Source organism: Leopardus geoffroyi, chromosome B2, assembly GCF_018350155.1.
Source record: "Leopardus geoffroyi isolate Oge1 chromosome B2, O.geoffroyi_Oge1_pat1.0, whole genome shotgun sequence".
NCBI classification, from domain to species: domain Eukaryota; kingdom Metazoa; phylum Chordata; class Mammalia; order Carnivora; family Felidae; genus Leopardus; species Leopardus geoffroyi.
The window spans coordinates 142,414,392-142,432,532 of NC_059332.1; the positions used below are offsets into that span (position 1 = coordinate 142,414,392).

General features: G+C 41.7%; 1 protein-coding gene across 3 annotated transcripts in view; it reads left to right on the forward strand.

Moving 5' to 3' along the window:
- SNX9 (sorting nexin 9) overlaps positions 1–18,141 on the forward strand; it is a 125,966-nt gene that overhangs the window by 97,852 nt on the left and 9,973 nt on the right. For all 3 annotated transcript variants that reach the window (XM_045500152.1, XM_045500150.1, XM_045500151.1), the window contains 4 exons: positions 4,183–4,313; positions 8,989–9,092; positions 10,987–11,090; positions 14,767–14,844. In XM_045500152.1, coding sequence (XP_045356108.1) covers positions 4,183–4,313; positions 8,989–9,092; positions 10,987–11,090; positions 14,767–14,844 — 417 coding nt within the window. The remainder of the gene's footprint in view (positions 1–4,182; positions 4,314–8,988; positions 9,093–10,986; positions 11,091–14,766; positions 14,845–18,141) is intronic.

An 18,141-nucleotide genomic window follows, 5' to 3' on the forward strand; every position in this document is an offset into this window, starting at 1 on the left:
TGGCGCAGTCGGTTAAGCGTCCGACTTCAGCCAGGTCACGATCTCGTGGTCCGTGAGTTCGAGCCCCGCGTCAGGCTCTGGGCTGATGGCTCAGAGCCTGGAGCCTGTTTCCGATTCTGTGTCTCCCTCTCTCTCTTCCCCTCCCCCGTTCATGCTCTCTCTCTCTGTCCCAAAAATAAATAAACGTTGAAAAAAAAAATTAAAAAAAAAAAAAAAATCTGTTTTGTCTGATGTTAACATAGTCACCCCAGTTCTCTTACAGTTACTGTTTGCATGGCGTATCTTTTCTCATCTTTTACTTTGAATCTGTTAGTGTCTTTGAATCTGTATCTCTTGTTGACAGCATCGTTGGAGCTTGCTTTTTTATCAAGTCTCGCAACCTCTGCGTTTTGATTAGAGTTTTTAGACCGTTTATATTGAATAATTATTGACCCAGTTAGATTTACGTTTGCCATATTGATATTTATCTTCCATGTGTCTTGTTTGTTCCTCCTTTAGTGCCTTTCTTTTGCGTTAAATATTTTCCAATATGCTGTTTTAATTTCTCTCACTTTTCCACTAAATTTTAAAAATTATTTTCTTAGTGGTTACCTCGGAGGATACTACGTGCATCTTTTTTTTTTTTTTAACTTTTTTTTAATGTTTAGTTTTGAGAGAAAGAGACAGAGTGCGAGTGGGGGAGGGGCAGAAAGAGAGGGAGACCCAGAATCCTAAGCAGGCTCCAGGCTCTGAGCTGTCAGCACACAGCCCAACACGGAGCTTGTACCCATGAACCATGAGATCATAACCTGAGCCGAAGTCGGGCGCTCAACTGACTGAGCCACCCAGGTGCCCCTGTGTACATCTTTTTTGTAATGTTACAATGTACTTCAGATTAATACTCAATTCTAATAAAATTGATAGAAACTCTTCTCCATTATAGCTCTGATTCCCTCTTTTTATGCTACTGTCATCATATATATCATAAATCCAGCAATATTGTATGATAATTATCGCTTTCTACAATCGTATGTCTTCTAAAGAAGAGAAGAAATTAGAAAAGAATACATATTTTATGTTAGCCCACATATTCCTGGTGCTCTTCATTTCTCCCTGTGAATTTAGGTAATTTCCTTTTAGCCTGACATAGTATTTTTTTTTAACCTGAAGGGCTTCTTCTAGTATTTCTTTAATACAGCTCTGCTATCAGTTAATTCTCTCATCTTTGTTCATCTGAGAATGTCTTCATTTTGCCTTTATTTTTGAAGGATAAGTGTGCTGGTTATAGAATTCACAGCTGACTGTTTTCCTTCAGTATGATGAATATGTCTTTCCGTTGCTTCTGACCTCCTTTGTGTCAGATGACAAATCAGTCAGTTCTTTTGATTACACACACACACACACACACACACACACACACGCACACACGAGCACATTCCATTATACAAAATGAGTCATTTTTCACTTGCTGCTGTCAGGGTTTGTTTCTGTCTTTCGACAGTTTGATTCTGCTGTATCTTGGTGTGGATTCATCCTCATATTTATCCTATCCAGGTTTGTTGAGCTTCTTGGAAATGCAGATTAAAATTTTCCGTCAAATTTGGGAAACTTTCCCTTTTATTTCTTCACATATTTTTTTTTCTTCTTCTCCTTTGTGGACTCCCACTGCAAGTATGTTCACGTGTTTTGTTTTCTGAAGCATGGTTCATCCATTTTTTTCTCTCTGTTCTTCAGATTAGATAACTTTTTTTTTTTTTTACTTCTTATAAATGTTTTTTTTTTTAAATATGAAATTTACTGTCAAATTGGTTTCCATACAATACCCAGGGCTCATCCAACACGTGCCCTCCTCAGTGCCCATCACCCACACCCCCCTCCCTCCCACCCCCCATCAACCCTCAGTTTATTTTCAGTTTTTAAGAGTCTCTTATGGTTTGGCTCCCTCCCTCTCTTTTTTTTTTTTCCTTCCCCTCCCCCATGGTCTTCTGTTAAGTTTCTCAGGATCCACATAAGAGTGAAGACATATGGTGTCTGTCTTTCTCTGTATGACATATTTCACTTAGCGTAACACTCTCCAGTTCCATCCACATTGCTACAAAAGGCCATATTTCATTCTTTCTCATTGCCAAGTAGTATTCCATTGTGTATATAAACCACTATCTTCAGATTCACTGATTCCTTCTTCCGCCATCTTGAATCTGCATTTGAGCCTCTACAGTGAATTTTTAATTTCAGTTACTGTATTTTCAGCTTTAAACATTTCATTCTATTTATTTGTAAGTTCTTTTTCTAGAGAATTTTTATTGTTTGATTCCGTGTCCTGTTTCTCTGCATTTTTAAACATGACTTTAGCTCTTTGAATGTATTTGTGGAAGCTGCTTTGTCTGCTAAATTCAACATCCAGGGACACTTAGAGATGGTTTCTGTTGACTACTTTTTTGTCGGTATGGGTTATACCTTGCTTTTTCTCTGCATATCTCTTAATTTTTTGTCAAAAACTGAAAATTTTAGAGAATATATTTTAGCAATTCTCAATTCTGATTTTTCATCTCTGAAGGTTGTTGTTTCTACTTTATGTTTATTTGATTGTTTGGGAAGTAATTTGCTTAGGCCAAGTCTCTGAATTGTCTCTCTTCTAAAGTTCAGTTATTTTTATTTTTTCTTTTAAGTTTGGCTCCCTGGGGCTCACCCTTGTGTCTGTGTAGATTAGCAGTAAGCCTGCCTCAAGCCAGTATGGCTTCTGTCCTCTGCTGATGGATCTTTGGGTAGGGGAGTGCATTCAAAGATCAGGTAATTTTCAAGTTAGCCACCCTGGCTTTTACTTTTTTGCGGACCTTTTGTGTCTCCTTTACAAGTGTGTGCAGCCTCAGAATTGGCCAGGAATGTGTAGCTGACTCGGATTCCATCTGGTCTCCACTGTTTCTGCACACAGCCTCAGTCTGGAAAATGCTTGGCTGGACCACGCAACCTTGGCTAGTGGGGTCATTGACCCTCTCTGTTCCCCAGCCTCTGGATTGTCACTGCCACCACCACTGAGGATGAGCACGTCCCCCTGCTCCAGGTCAAGTGAGCCTTTTTCCTCGCCAGGGAACCTGCAGTGGCCAGCCTTCACATTCACAGTCTGCTCTACACTGTCAGAACCTCCATGTCAACCAGGGAGAGGGTGGGGAGGTACAGGGGCCACAGGGGAGATGAGAGCAGCCCACACCAGACAGAACGTCACAGATTTCCATAAAGTTCAGCAGTTTTGCAAGTATAAACACTTCTCACATGGCTGTTTGCCTTTGGTTGATTTCCAGAACACTTATTTTTGGTTCTGGGTTCTGTCCAGCTTTATAATTGTTTTGGGGGGATGGGAATAGCTGATTGCCTCACTCAACTGTAGCTGGTATTTTCATCTCCAGGAGCCTTTTAACGAACAGAGATTTTGTTTGGTAGGCTTAAAACATTTTCAGTGTTCACTTGATGTTTGGTATGTCAGGCTTGTTAAGCTGATTTTCTGTTTTTAGAACAGAAATATCACTCATTTGGCTATGTTTTAGAATGGTCATAAGTTCTGGGATAGTAGCTTTACTGCATTCGTGGAAAAATTGCTTTTTCTATTTTTGGTTTAAGTACGTTAAAAAACAATGAAATAAAGAGCTACGGTCTTGAGCTACTTTTCATAAATACTAAATTTGAGGTTATATTGCATTTGGACACATTTTTATAGATAATAAAAATTTTACACACTTTGTAATGATTACTTATTAAATTCCATTCTTTCACGCCTTTCTGCCTACAGACTTCATATGGCCACTCAGGACTGGCATAGTCTTAGTTTATCAGAAAGAGGAAGTTTTTCATACTTAGATAAGATTTGCTTCTAAATTTGTCGAATACTCAGGGATCCTTGAAGAAAATAGTACTTTGTAGCTGTGATTTTTCTTGTCACAGCTACAAAATTTGTTAATCTGTTAAATCAGAATCTCATCCTTAAAAACTAAAAAGCCTGTTGTATCTCTTTCCTGTAGCTCTTTGAGCATCCGCTGTGTTACAGCTTGTTTTTAGGTTGGTGTTTTTAGTTTAGTGAAAGATCACTATGGTTTTACCTTGTACTAAATAACTTTCTACCAAAGACCCAGTAGATACAAACGGCTTTCATTTGTGCTGACGGTAATCCGCTTTAGGCAGGGGTGTATTTCACTCTTGTCCACCTTGCAGGTCGCTTTGAAGAAGAATTTATCAAGATGCGCATGGAGAGACTTCAGGCATGGGTGACCAGGATGTGTCGTCACCCAGTCATCTCAGAAAGTGAGGTTTTCCAGCAGTTTCTAAATTTCCGAGATGAAAAGGTAGGACCTTTTGTTATGACAGTCATCGATCATATTCAGAATTGTCACATTCATACCAATTTTATGTCTGAAAGTTAAAATTATGTTGACTTGCTATTTCTCATTTCCTCCAAAGACAATGAGGGGACAGAAACCTAAATCCTAAGCATGGGAAATTAGTCATGATAATGTGGAAGAACCGCTTGCCAGGATGGTTTTCCATCAGCTGGGAATGGATTGGCCCAGAGTGGGCAGGAGGTGAAGGATATGATAGGATGAGGAATGAAAATTTTTCCTGGATGCTTTTAAAAATAGGATAGGCCCCAAACTATGCAGGATATTATCAGTGTGAAGTGAGGGAAACAGAGTGAATGATTTCTTAAGATCACATTTTGACCTTGCAGTGTAATAACGTTATGGAACAAAAAGTAGATTCAGCATTGGACCAGCCTTCTCCAAGCCAAGGCGTTTTTCCAGAACGGTAGTCGCAAGTCCAGACTAAATGCTGGTCTCTCTTTGTCCCGTAGATAGTCATTCTGCCAATGGCCATGTATTCTTTGTTGAAGGTCAAGAAACCATTGGCTGTTTAACATCTCATTATTGTCTGCTTTGGAGATGGTTCTCTCTCTCCATAAACTTTTGCTCTAAATTGTACCTTTTTATTCTGAAAGATGTTTTCATATGTTCTCCATATTTCTCTTACAACAAAGATGACATATCTTAGAAAGCAATGTAAAGAATAAAAGCATAAGTTTTTATAGGAGATAGGAAATATATTACAGTCCTAGAAAAAAAAAGTCATGAAATTATTTTCGTGTTTTATTAAATTAAATACTGGAATATTATATACTTTGTTGGAACTTTCAGGCAGAGATTTACTTGCTAAACTGCTTTGTAGTACTTTTCCCTTGTTAACATGAACACATTTATAATAAGTGTAAATAATCAGGCTCTGTGTATGTTTACAGACCTACGCATACACTTAATATTGTACAATTATTTGGGCCTTATTTTCAGTTACTGCTTATTTCCAGAATTGGCGGGCTTATTTGAGTGTGTGGCATGTAACCAGGCCAGGAACTAGAAAACACTGAGGTGCTTCAGCAATTTTTGGTCAAGATTGTCGGTCTAGACTTGCACCTGCTTTGGACAAGTCCGGTTTGTCTGGTGAGATGTGATGTCAGTCACAGTGTGCCGTGAAATCATACAGTGGTGAAACTAGGTTCTTTGAGGGAGTTCTGTCCATCAGTTCTGTTACTTTGGAGACACGAAAACTGCATGGAATCCCTTCCCAACTTTCTTGCCTTGCTGGTACCCACGAGGCTCAAACAGAAGTCCTGATTTTCCAAAGATTTGATTTAGAAAGCACTTCTAAAGGTTGTGTTCAATACAGAATATTATTATTAAAAAACAACAAAAAAGAAATCTGGACACTGGGGCTTTAGGATTTGATATAATAGGAGGAAGAAAGAACCTGGGAGTCAGGACACCTGAGCTCTAGTCTGGGCTCTGCTGCAGGCTCCCTCTGCGATCTTGGCCTCGGCCTTTGATCTCTTTGGGTCACAGTTCCGTCACCTGCTAAATGAGGGTGTAAAACTAGATACTCACTGAAAGCTGTGGTTCTTTGGCCAGAAATAGCTCAGGTAGATGGATGGACGTAGGTAATCCCAAAGACCCGAGGAGAAATTATTAGAAATAAGTGGTTAGTAAGATAGCTGGATGCAAGACAGCACATATTTGCATACCAGCAATAAACACAAAATGAAAATCTAAAAAAAAAACTATCACAGTAGCATCAAAAATATATCTAGGAATAAACACAAGAAAATGTACAAAAAACTCTACATAAGAAGTTTTGATGTGGTGGCTCCTGGGTGGCTCAGTTGGTTAAACATCCAACTCTTGATTTCAGCTCAGGTCATGATCTCACTGTGAGATTGAGCCCCATGTCGAGCTTGTGCTGACAGTGCAGAGCCTGCTTGGGATTCTGTCTCGCCCTCTCTCTCTGCCTGCCCCTGCTTGCATGCACTCTCTCTTTCTCTCTCTCTCTCTCTCTCTCTCTCTCAAAATGAATAAACTTAAAAATAAAGCTATAAGGAGTGTCCGGATGACTCAGTCGGTTAAGCATCTGACTCCTGGTTTGGCTTAAGTCATGATCTCACAGTTAGTGAGATTGAGACCAACATCGGGCTCAGTGCTGACAGCTTGGGATTTCTCTCTCCTCTCTCTCTGCCCCTTCCCAGCTTGCTCACTCTCTCTCTGGCTCTCTCTCTCTCAAAAAATAAATAAGTAAACCTTAAAAAAAAAAAAAAAAAGCTCTGAAACATTTTTGAGAGAAATAAAAGAGAACCTAGCTAAGTGTTCCATGGAATTGGGGAACAGAAAAGATGCCACAGGTGGAAAATCAGAGCACTAAGAATATCCTAGCCAAGGTACTCTTGAAAAAGAATGAAGTAGGAAGAGGGCTTTATTGGATATTAAGACCTGTTATGAAACTAAACTAACTTTTAAAGCATGGTGTTGGCATAAGGCCAGACAAATAGATCAGTGGAACAGAATAGAAGGGACAGATGTAAGGCAGAGATGGTACAAAGTCCAGTGGGGATATAGGACAGTCTTTCCAGTGAATGGTTCTGGGTCACTTGGGTGGCTTCATTGGGGAAAAATGAAATTTGGTCCCTACTGCACAACAGTCTACTATTGATTTTGTTAGGGTTGACATTGGTGTTGTGATTATGTATTTTGAAAATGTGGTCTTCTGTTTAAAGTCATATAATAGCCTTCTCTATATAAGGTATTTATAGGTGAGGGGCACCTGGGTGGCTCAGTTGGTTAAGCATCCAACTGCCGCTCAGGTCACGATCTCAAAGTTCATGGATTCAAGCCCTGCATCAGGCTCTGTGTTGACAGCTCAGAGCCCGGAGTCTGCTTCTGCTTCTGTGTGTGTGTCTGTCTCTCAAAAATAAATAAACATTTAAAAAAAAAAAAAAGGTATTTATAGGTGAAATGATACCATATCTGGGACTTCCGGTAAAATCAAGGAAAAAAATGCAGAATGTAGGAGAATAGAAAAAACAAGATTGGCAAATGTTGATATTTGTTTTGCAGCTGAGTCTGAGAGGGGAACTATTAGACTTTTCTGTGTACTTTTATATGTATTTGGAAGTTTCCATTGTATAAAGTTTTTAAAAAAATCATTTCCAGGTGGTTTGCAAGTCTAATGTGAAAGGCAACACATAAAGCTTCTAGAAGGTAACATAGGGGAATATCTTCATACCCCTAGTGGAGGGATGGATTTCTGAAATATGACACAAAAATGACTAATCACACAGGAAGAGGTTGATAAATTAGACTGCATTAAAATTAAGAACAGCTGTGTATCAAAAGAAGCCTTTAACAAGCTAAAGTTACGAACATTTAGAACCAACTAAAGGGCTGCCTTTTAGAATATAGGAAAACACATACAAATCCGTAAGAAAGATAATCAGCCCAGTTGTAGGGTTGACTTGGTAAACGTACTTCACAAAAGACAGTATCTCAGTCATCAACGAATGTATGGGAAAGTACTTAATCTCATTAGTCATCACGGAAATGCAAATCAGAAGTACCGAGAATAGTACTACCCACTAGCCAGAAATGGCTGAACTAAACCTAGCGTCTTAGTGAGCTCAGTCACACCTGCTGGTGGGTGTGCAAATGGGTGAGACCAGTTTGGAAAGTCACCCAGCGTTACCTACTAGGGCGAACATTTTCTGCCCGCATCGGGGCACATGTACATAACATCTTGCTCAACCACTGCCCTCCTGCCCGCAGGGCCTCGGGTGGCTACCCGTAGTAGAGTGAACAAACTGGGGAGTGTTCAGGCAAGAATGGAACCAATGGCCTGTGGCTCCACCAACAATGTGGCTGTGGCTCCTAAGCACAGGTTGAGCCAAAAAAGCCAGACACAAAGAATACATGGTAGGGTGGTCTTCACCAGCTCGGAAACCCAGCCAACCTACCCATGAGGGACTTGTGTCTAGAGGGTATAACTTGAAAGAAAAGTGAGGAACTGGTAACTATAAAAGAGGATAGTGGTTACCTTTGTGGGGGAGGGCAGGGGTCAGGACTGGGAAGGGACACGAGGGGCCTTCTGGAATGCCAGCTTATTTCTCTTGGCCTTGGGGTAGGTTACACAGCTATTATCTTACACTTTGTGAGAATTGGTCGCACTGTATATTATGGCTTTAGGCGCTTTTCTGTGTGTGTGTGTGTGTGTGTGTAGATAGATCTTTATAGATCTATCTTACAAAAAAAATTTTTTTTTTAAAAAATAGCTCATAATATTGGTTCCTATCTTACATTTTAGAAAAGCTTTCACCTTTTTTAAGAAAACATTTAACCTAAAACTTTGAGGTACTTGGTCAGGAATATAGGGTGTGTTCGTGTTCACTGTTATACTGCTGTGCGTTGGGAAAGGATAGGGATTGAGTCCCCTCGCTCTGAAGGGACTTGGGCTCACAGGGACCGTTCTGCGCATTGGCACGTGTTTCGTGTACAGAGATTACATCTGGGGTGTGCACACTCCCTCGGTGGAGAGGGCGATGGCATGGGAGCTGCTGTCGACGATTAGAAAGATAGTCAGTGAACCAATTGCATTAGGGAGTTTTGAAAGACTGTGCTGTCCATGGTAACATTATAATGTTCTTATTTGCAGGAATGGAAAACTGGGAAGAGGAAGGCTGAGAAAGACGAGCTGGTAGGAGTTATGATCTTTTCCACCATGGAACCAGAGGCCCCTGACTTGGACTTACTAGAAATGTAAGAGAGATCAGCCTTTCCTTCCTCCCAAACCTGTGTCCACCTCCTGTGCTGGCAGACCGGGGAGGCTGTGGTTGGATGATGGGGAGCACATCACTTGTGCAGGGAAGCGTTGTCTTTCTAGCTGTAGCGTCAGATTGAAGTCTGCTTCCTTTTTACCTTGAAGTCCGTGATTTCATAATGGACGTGGTGGTAACTAATTTATTAGGTAACTAATAAAGCATGATAATTTCAACAATAGCCAAATTACGGAAAGAACCTAAATGTCCATCCACTGATGAATGGATAAAGAAGATGTGGTTTATATATACAATGGAATACTACTTGGCAATGAGAAAGAATGAAATCCTGACATTTGCAGCAACATGGATGGAACTGGAGGGTATTATGCTCAGTGAAATAAGTCAGAGAAAGACAGATACCATGTTTTCATTCATATGTAGATCTTGAGAAACCTAACAGAAGACCATGGGAGAAGGGAAGGGGAAAAAAAAGAGTTCCAGAGAGGGAGGGAGGCAAACCATGAGAGACTATTAAATACAGAGAACAAACTGAGGGTGGATGGCGGGAGAGGGGAAAGCAGGTGGTGGGCATTGAGGAGGGCACCTGTTGGGATGAGCACTGGGTGTTGTATGGAAGCCAATTTGACAATAAATTGTATTAAAAATGAATAAAAATAAAAAATAGGTCTGATTAAAAAAAATAATAATAAAGCATGATAAAACAAAGTGGCACAGAACCAGCACATGCCTACATGATATTCAACAAGGCAGAAATCTCTGAACATTGCCTCAAAGGAAGTAAATCTCTAACCTGCAGTTTTGTGCTATTTTTTCATCTGTTGTTTCTAATTATGTAATTTTTTTTTTTTTTTTTTTTTTTTTTTTTATGAAGGCTTGGTCGAAAATCTGGAGTAGTTCCTTTTCTATTTAAAAACTAACTAGAAATCTTGGGGCTTTTTATAAGAAGTTTTTTTTCTTATTATAAAATTCTTGCTTATGTGTTACCAAATGTGTAGACAAGGAAAAAAAAAAAAAAAAAACAATGTTACAACTGCCCAGAGAGAAAAGTCAATGTTAATATGTGTTGACCTAGGTCTTCCAAAATCTCCTCTGTGCATATGTATCTAAGAGAAAAATTGTTTAAGCAAAAAAAGACCTCACACTATGCATTCTGTTTTATAAGCTTTTTTTTTTTTTTTTTTTTTTCCATTTAGCATTATGTTGGGATGATTTTTTCAGGTTGGCATTTTTTATATCCTCAAAGAACTGAGTTGTTCGGTATCACTCAGATGGTTGTGTATCCAGGTCACTGTCTCCGATTCATTGAAGTACTTATTGGAATGAATGAATAAACTACCCGATGGTACCTCCACCAAATAAGATATTCACGAAACCATGATTTCATTTCCTTTAGAATGATTTTAGTTAAAATTCACAGGGAATTGAGGGGGAACAGAAGCAGAGCTAAAATTTAAATGGCAGATTTTTAGGTCATTTTTTTTTTAAGTTTGTTTATTCTGAGAGAGAGAGACCGTACAAGTGGGGGTGGGTCAGAGAGAGAGAGAGAGAGAGAGAGAGAGAGAGAATCCCAAGTAGGCTCTGTGCTGTCAGTGCAGAGCCTGATGCAGAGCTCGGTCCCACAAGCCACGAGATCATGAGCTGAGCCGAAAGCGAGCTGAGACCTGAGCCGAAATTGGGCACTTACCCGACTGAGCCGCCCAAGTGCCCTTCAAGCCTGAGTAAAGGGTGTTGCTACAGTGCCAGGAAACCACTACCCGTGGTGATGTTTGGTGCACGTCTCCCTGACCGTGTTGATTTTTCTCGTCTTGCACATCACACTGACCATGTGGTGGCAAAGTCAAGGACATGCCGTCTTGTGTTTCGCCCCACAGAGAACAGAAGTGTGATGCCGTCGGGAAATTCACCAAAGCCATGGATGATGGTGTGAAGGAGCTACTGACCGTGGGCCAGGAGCACTGGAAACGGTGCACAGGACGTAAGTGCCGTCCTCGCGGCCACTTCTGGGTTTGTAGGTGGCAGTGCAGGCCCCGTTTTGTGACCTTTACCACATTGGGGAACCGCCCCCTCAAACAGAAATGCACGTCATGCAGTAATGTCATACCCATGGCTCTCTGGTGACCCTCACTGGTCAGCCCTAATCAGATGACGGAAAACGGACTCCAACAAATCCAGTTCAAGAACTCTCACAAAAACGTGTCCCCTTAACTGTTTCTAGTTATTTGGGGTTTATAATCTGTGAATAATGAATCTTTTCTTCGTGTTTAGAGAATGCTTGTTGTTTTTAATGTCATGATTTTACATTGTAATGTTTATCCACTTGGTAAGATTTGTTTATAGAAAGTTCTTCAACTTACAACGGGGTTACACCCCAAAAAGCCCATCCTAAGTGGAAAACACCCTAAGTTGAAAATACATTCAATACACTTACCCTCCCGAACTTCACAGCTTATAGCCTGGCCCCCTTGGCTCGGGACGCTTGCATCAGCCTGCAGTTGGGCAGAGACGTCTCACATAGGACCGAGACGGTTGAGCGTCTCATACCGGACTCAAAGTGACAGAATGGCTGCACGGGTGCAGAATGCGTGTCATGTGCCCGCTGTTTACCCCCGTGGTCGCCGGCTGCCCAGCATCACAGACAGGATCCTCCCATGTGTCCCCGGCCCAGGACAAGATCCAAATTTGGAATTCCAAGTACAGTTTCTGTTGAACGCATACCACTTTGACACCATCATAAAGTCAAAATATTGTTAAGTCAGGGACCACCTGTATGTGGCTACAGACCTAATATTTAAGAGAAAGCAGGATGCTGGGTCAGACGAGGAGCAGGGTGAGGGCAGGTGCTCCGCCAGCCTCTGCCGTCTGCCTGCACTTCCCTGTTCTCGAAGACTTCGTACCTCCCCCGGCCCCCTCCCCACGCGGCCTTGGTTTCTGGACCGTCATCCTGCTGAACCTTTGTTGTCTTGCAGTCAAGTCCTTGCAGCTCTTGTCACATAGCCCAGGCTAGAAGCAGGCAAGCGTCGGCCGTGGGGTCAACACCCCGCGGCTACTCTCCCACCTCTAAGGCCCAGCAGGCTTCACAGACCCGGTCACCGCCGCACAAGTGCTCACGTGGCTGTCCATGGCCGTAGACTCTCGGGAGCTTCCTCCTCTTTGCGTCCATCCCGCCCTTATTGCCACAAGGCCTCCAGAGCCCCAGAGAGAGAGAGCTGAGCTCTCATCATGGTCGCTTGTGATGATCTCTGGAGAAAGAGGTGCCGTGAGTCCTAATTCACCTAACCTAGTACTAAGGCTAGTAGGTCAGCCATGAGGCCAGTATCTAAGAATCTTCTGGCTTTCAGCTCATACACCCTATAAGAATACTGGTTGTATTCAGGGTTTGGGTGCGGGTGGGGTGGGGGGTTGATCGTGTGTTTTAATAAGATGGCTTCTACTTTGAATTACAAAAATAATACCCACTTTTAAACTATGGTACTCAGCATAGGAAGGAGCTTAATTATCCATTTTGTAAAGGTTTTTAACAGGTGGTATTTTTCTTTTAAATGAGGGGAAAAGAATAAAATTGGAAGTCAAAAACGAATTTTAATGAATAAGAAACTGAATGTGGGGTAACTTGTGAATGAATTATTAAGATACTACAGCAGAGTTAATAGCAATATTAAGATCTATTAAATCCAGACCCTAGCACAGCAAAGTTCATAGCAGTGTTAAGATCTATTCAGTCCAAGCCCTTATTACATCAGGAATTGGCAAACTGTGGCCAGCAGGCCAAATCTGGCCTGGGGCCTATTTTTGTAAAAGTGGAACACGGTCATGCCCGCTTATATACGTACTGTCCGTGGCTCCTTTCCCATTACAGTGGCAGAGTCAAGTACCTTCGACAGAAACCTGTGGCCCCACAGAGCCTGGAATATTTACCGTCTGGCCCTTTGCAGGAAAAAAAGGCCCTGTTTATACCGAATGGCCCTCTGCCACTCACATAATACTTTATATCAACAAAACCACTTGTGTGCCAGCTGTTCGTGCCCGGGGGGCAGACGCTGGGAGTGATAACAGTTGCTCCTTTGTCATGGCAAAGACATATGATGCTGTACCCTAAATATAGAAGTAAGCCCCACACGGCAATGTATACAAATGCAACACTAGAAAAGAAAACCCGCTCAGGCCTTGGGTCACAGGGAGCTAACTCAGCACGGAAGGGGGAGTGACATTCACTCAAACAGTGATTTCATTTTAAAATGATTAATTTTAGCTATAAGCTCTTTTGAGGCCATGATAATAAATCATTTAAATCGTAGATTCTTTGAAAGATGTTCCCTGTTTTTTAGAAATATTTCAAGTGCAAATCCTCCGATCAAAATTTTAAGGATATCACAAAAATCTGGGTTTATGATTTCTTTTAAAGAGTTAAATCCCTTATGTCTAATATCTAGTCAAGTTCAGGTTCCATATGAGCCATAAGGCCAGATTTATGAAATAGAGGATATTGGTGTAAGGCTGCCCTTTTTGGCATGGGGGGGAAAGGGAGAGTTGAAGCACTTGATTTGGGATTTAATTTAAGCATATCTTCTTTCTTCTTTTCTCTCAAAAGAGTGTCTTAAAATTCCTGATTTGTAAAGTGAGAAATGTAGCACATGCTTGGTGTAGTAAAGCACATGGCAGGTGTCTTTAACCCCATGTATAGAGGCAAAAACTGAGTTACAAAAAGGTAAACAGTTTATTAAAATTAAGCCAATATGGTTTGAATTCATGTCTCCTGATTATTGCGGCTTATAGACCATATTTCAGATTTCTCTGGACTAGATATTTTTAAAGAAACATTTGAATCTTTCTTCTTTAAGATAGACCCTGCACTAAGCCTTCAAATGCAAGTAAGGCTTTCTTTTGAAAAGCACTTGGTGTGTTGAAAGGGATTACTTACAGATGCAGAGAAAATAGCCTAAGATAGACTCTGCTCAGAGTTTTCCAGAGTGACTGTAGAATTCTAGAATGTTAGCACTAGAAGGACCTCAAAGATCATTTCGTTAATCATGTTATACAGATGAGCAAGCTAAAACCCCCTCCCTGGTCCTGAGTCCTTCTGCCATATTTTTCTCCACACGTTGCTGCTTTCAGTTAGTTAGTTAGTTAGTTAGTTAGTTAGTTAGTTAGTTATGCAAATAATCGTTCATACATACATAACAGTGAGGAAAGCAATGTATTTGGAATCATACGTGCCAAACCCACCATTTGTTGGCCATGTGACCCTGAGCAAGTCCATTCACTTTATCTGAGCCTTATTTTTCTAACCCACAAAACCAAGATGTGGAGTCTCCACCCGGTAGATGGGTTGTCGTGGTGATCGGGTGGTGTACATGAAAGTCCTCTGTCAGCCAGACATCTTCCAAATGAGCTCCCGGTCGCTCCGAAGGATGCGGGCGGTGGTGACGGTGGTTAATAATAATAGCATCCGCCATTAACTGAACCATCCGTGAATAATGAATTTTATTTTTAAAAAATCCTTTGTTCAAAACAATTTTATTAAAGAATATAGACTATTTTGAATCATTTCAAATTTCTTTCATGATAAAAGTAATCACTTTTAGGAAATAGTCAAAGCCCATTTCAGTTTGCTCAGAGGACTGGTTAACCGTGCACTCCTTTTTCTCTTCCAGCATTACCCAAGGAGTATCAGAAGATAGGAAAGGCTCTGCAGAGCTTAGCAACAGTGTTTAGTTCCAGCGGTTATCAAGGTACGTCTGTGTCTATCTGTCTTGGGGCCATAAGTGTCTCGCAGACCAGCCACCCCTCCAGCCTCTTGTAGGCAGACAGAGACTCCGCAGTGAAGGGCCCTTGTCCCGGCACTTAAATTGGCTGGGCTGCTCCACTAAGGACTCCTGCAACCTCACTTCATTGCTTCTGAGAAGAGTGGAGGGTTGTTGCACTATGTATTTTCTTGCTGGCCTTCTTCGCCTTTCTTTGTGCTCAGGCACAGCTCTTGCGCTCCAACGGGCAGCTGTGATACGTCAGCCTCCACCCTGGCTCTCATCTCCCCGCCAAACTCAGAAGTCCAGTCTTCCTGTTACAAAGGCCAGAATTCACCAACGCGGTTTGGAGGGAAAATTTGACTAAGTAACAAATTCACGTTGCTTTCTGTCTCTCCGCAGCTTATAATTATTTTCAACTTGTCCCACGTTGTAGATCTTACCTGTGGTTTTTTGAATTCATTGTACGTTTACATTGCCCACACTTGCGAGAACAAGCCAGCTATTTCCCCTTATGTTTTGGTTTGCTTTTGCTTAGTTTGCCCTGTGGAGCAGGTAGGGAGTCCAGGTATCTGTCAGGTGAGTGGCAGTTCTTAAATCTGAGTGTGTCCCATCACTTACAGAAATGATAGAATTGGTACTTCAGCCGAGTTCTGTATCCCAATTCCTAGGGAAGATAGGTCTTTGGATGTCAGTGTCTGAGTATCTTCAGGAACGAGAAATTAGTCTCTCGCCAAAATGTATTGGGGCTGCTGTGTATGAATATTTCTTTTTGGCCTGGCTGAATTGTGTCTTATAATCCCAACTTTCAGATTGATGGGAGCGTTGAAGATTAGGTAATCGGGCCCCCTCTTTCAAGATGAGGAACGTAGGCCTGGAAAGATAAGCTTCTGGCCAGGGTGCCACGGGGGTTGACGCAGAGGCCAAGTCTAGGACCACATCCGCTGCTTGGGTGCCAGCAAGACCCTGAGAGCACGCTCATCTTTGTGGTTCTGTAGTGCGTTGACGGGATGAGAGCTTTTGTTCTGAAGACGCTGGACCCCGATCGTGCGCTCACATGTCATAGCTCACCCGAATCTGCGCCGTCCTTAAGCCTCACCTGAGAGCTGGGTGTCTTCCGGCCCCGCCCTCACTTCCCTCCATCACCTCTTCCTGCACACAACCCATGTGGGGGAACTGGCCCTGCATTTGGGGCTCCCCAGGCTCTAGTCCCTTACAGGCCACATGCAGCGCCTCCCGTCCCCCCGGGGCTCCTCTGCCTGTGGAGGGCTCCCTCTTCCACCTGTGTGGCAGGCTCAGCCCTTTCTGATTTTAGTTCATTTGGATTTCTTCATTCCTACAGTGCTTCAGTGACTCGAAGGGAAAGTATGGCTTTTGAGTTTATGTGATATCGTCCAAGCTAGAATGGAACCGCTCCAAGATTAGATTTTTAAGCCCAACAATGATCCTTCCAATAGCTTCCAAGTTTGTACAATACGTGGACCCATATTTGAGGTCTTTCGTCCCTTGAAGTCACGTATAAAATTTAAAAATCACTCAGAGCTAGATCACAGAATGTGTAAACAGCAGTTCACTCACTGGTTCTCCTGGTCGATGCTGGGAAAGACACATCACTCCCTCTTCACTAAATGTGATATTTATAGAGGGTGCAGATAATTTGAACCAAAAGTCTTGAAAAGGGGGAAACAGAAGACATTTGGTAATCTAAGAAATGGTTCCTAAAGATCTTCTTTGGTAACTTTATAAAATCTTCCCATATATTTCTCGTTCTGTATGTACATTTTAGTGGAGTCTGTGTACCTTCAAAATGACCAGCTTCTCTCCGGCGTTTTAGGTCTTCTGTAATTTCAACCTGAAGCGACCTAGAAGAAAGGAGGGATAGAGAGGGCTGCAGGGGGGCAGTAGAGTGAGGCCCCGACAATATCAGGACATCCTAGAGGGGAGGAGACAGTAAGAGATGACCTTCTCCACGGCGCCCACCTGTGTATTCCCTTCCGAACCACAAACCACACTCCGAGAAGCACTGTTTGCTTTCTCCATGTTTTCTGTGCTTAACACTATCCTCAGTGCATTGTCAAATACTCCGGTTGCAAGTGGCACTTTGCCAACTACTAAAAGTACTCAATGTCATACGCTTTGTGTTGAATATCATTCACCTTACTAGAGATCTTGTTTTGAAAGAACTTTTCAAGACTGGCCTTTGACCTTTCAAGGCAAATGAAGGTCAGCAGAGTTGAGTTCTGTGTCTCATCACGTGTTCCTTTGCCCACACGTGCTGGCTTCTTGGGGCAGCGCTGCCCTCTTTGATCTTGAAGTAATTCAGATGATTCCAGTTCCTGAGAACATCTTGGATTATGTTAACTATAACTTTCCACACTCCCTTGAAGAATACATGAACTAATTACTGGAACAACACGAAGACCGTTAGCATGGCCTTTGCACAGATCTGTGAGGCGCTTCATATCCTTATGGATTATCATGGAAAAATAACTGATAAAAATATTTAAATGGTTATCTTTGGGGGAGAAGAGGAACGGGTACAGAAGCTAGACCGCTAGACCTCTTGTTTTATCTTGTTTCGTAGATTCTACTTTGGAACGATGTGAATGTTTTACATTTATTTTTATATTTGTTGTTTTACTTTTATTATTAGAAAACAAATTTAAATGAAAATGTAAAAAAAAAAAAATTCCTAAAAAGCAAAAGCAAAATGAATCATTGGATGCATCAAGAGGAGGGCATAACCATGTAGAGAATTACTTCAGATCACCTTAAAACAACGAATTTTGATTATACGTCCCTAGTAGCAGGTGTCTTAAAGCCAAAAAAGACTTCAAAAATCTCGTTTTTCAGTAATCATGTAGTTAGCATAAAATGTTGGTATTGTTTTTCTAAAGCTTCTAAAACTATTTTACGTTCTGTGGGGGAAAGCAAATACGTAATTCTTTTACTGTTGTTAGGAACCAAGTTTTAAAAGAGAGAAACATAAAGATCAAAAGTTTTAAAACCCATTATGAAAAATCCTGTAGTCCTAAATTTGAATTGGAAATGTCCATATGAGTTCATTACGATTTCCCTGTTTTTAAAAAAATGCAGCTTGCCTCACTCTGCACGTTGAAAAGGCCCCGAAATATCCAATCGAGGAGTGAGAAGCGCCTCTAGCGCCACCCACAGGGGGATTTCTGAACAGTGCGCTCCACCCACATGAACCAGAGCTCCCCGCAGAAAGAACTCAGATGCCAGTTTGAAGAGCCTTCCGCTGGCCTGTAAAGAGAAAATTTGAGC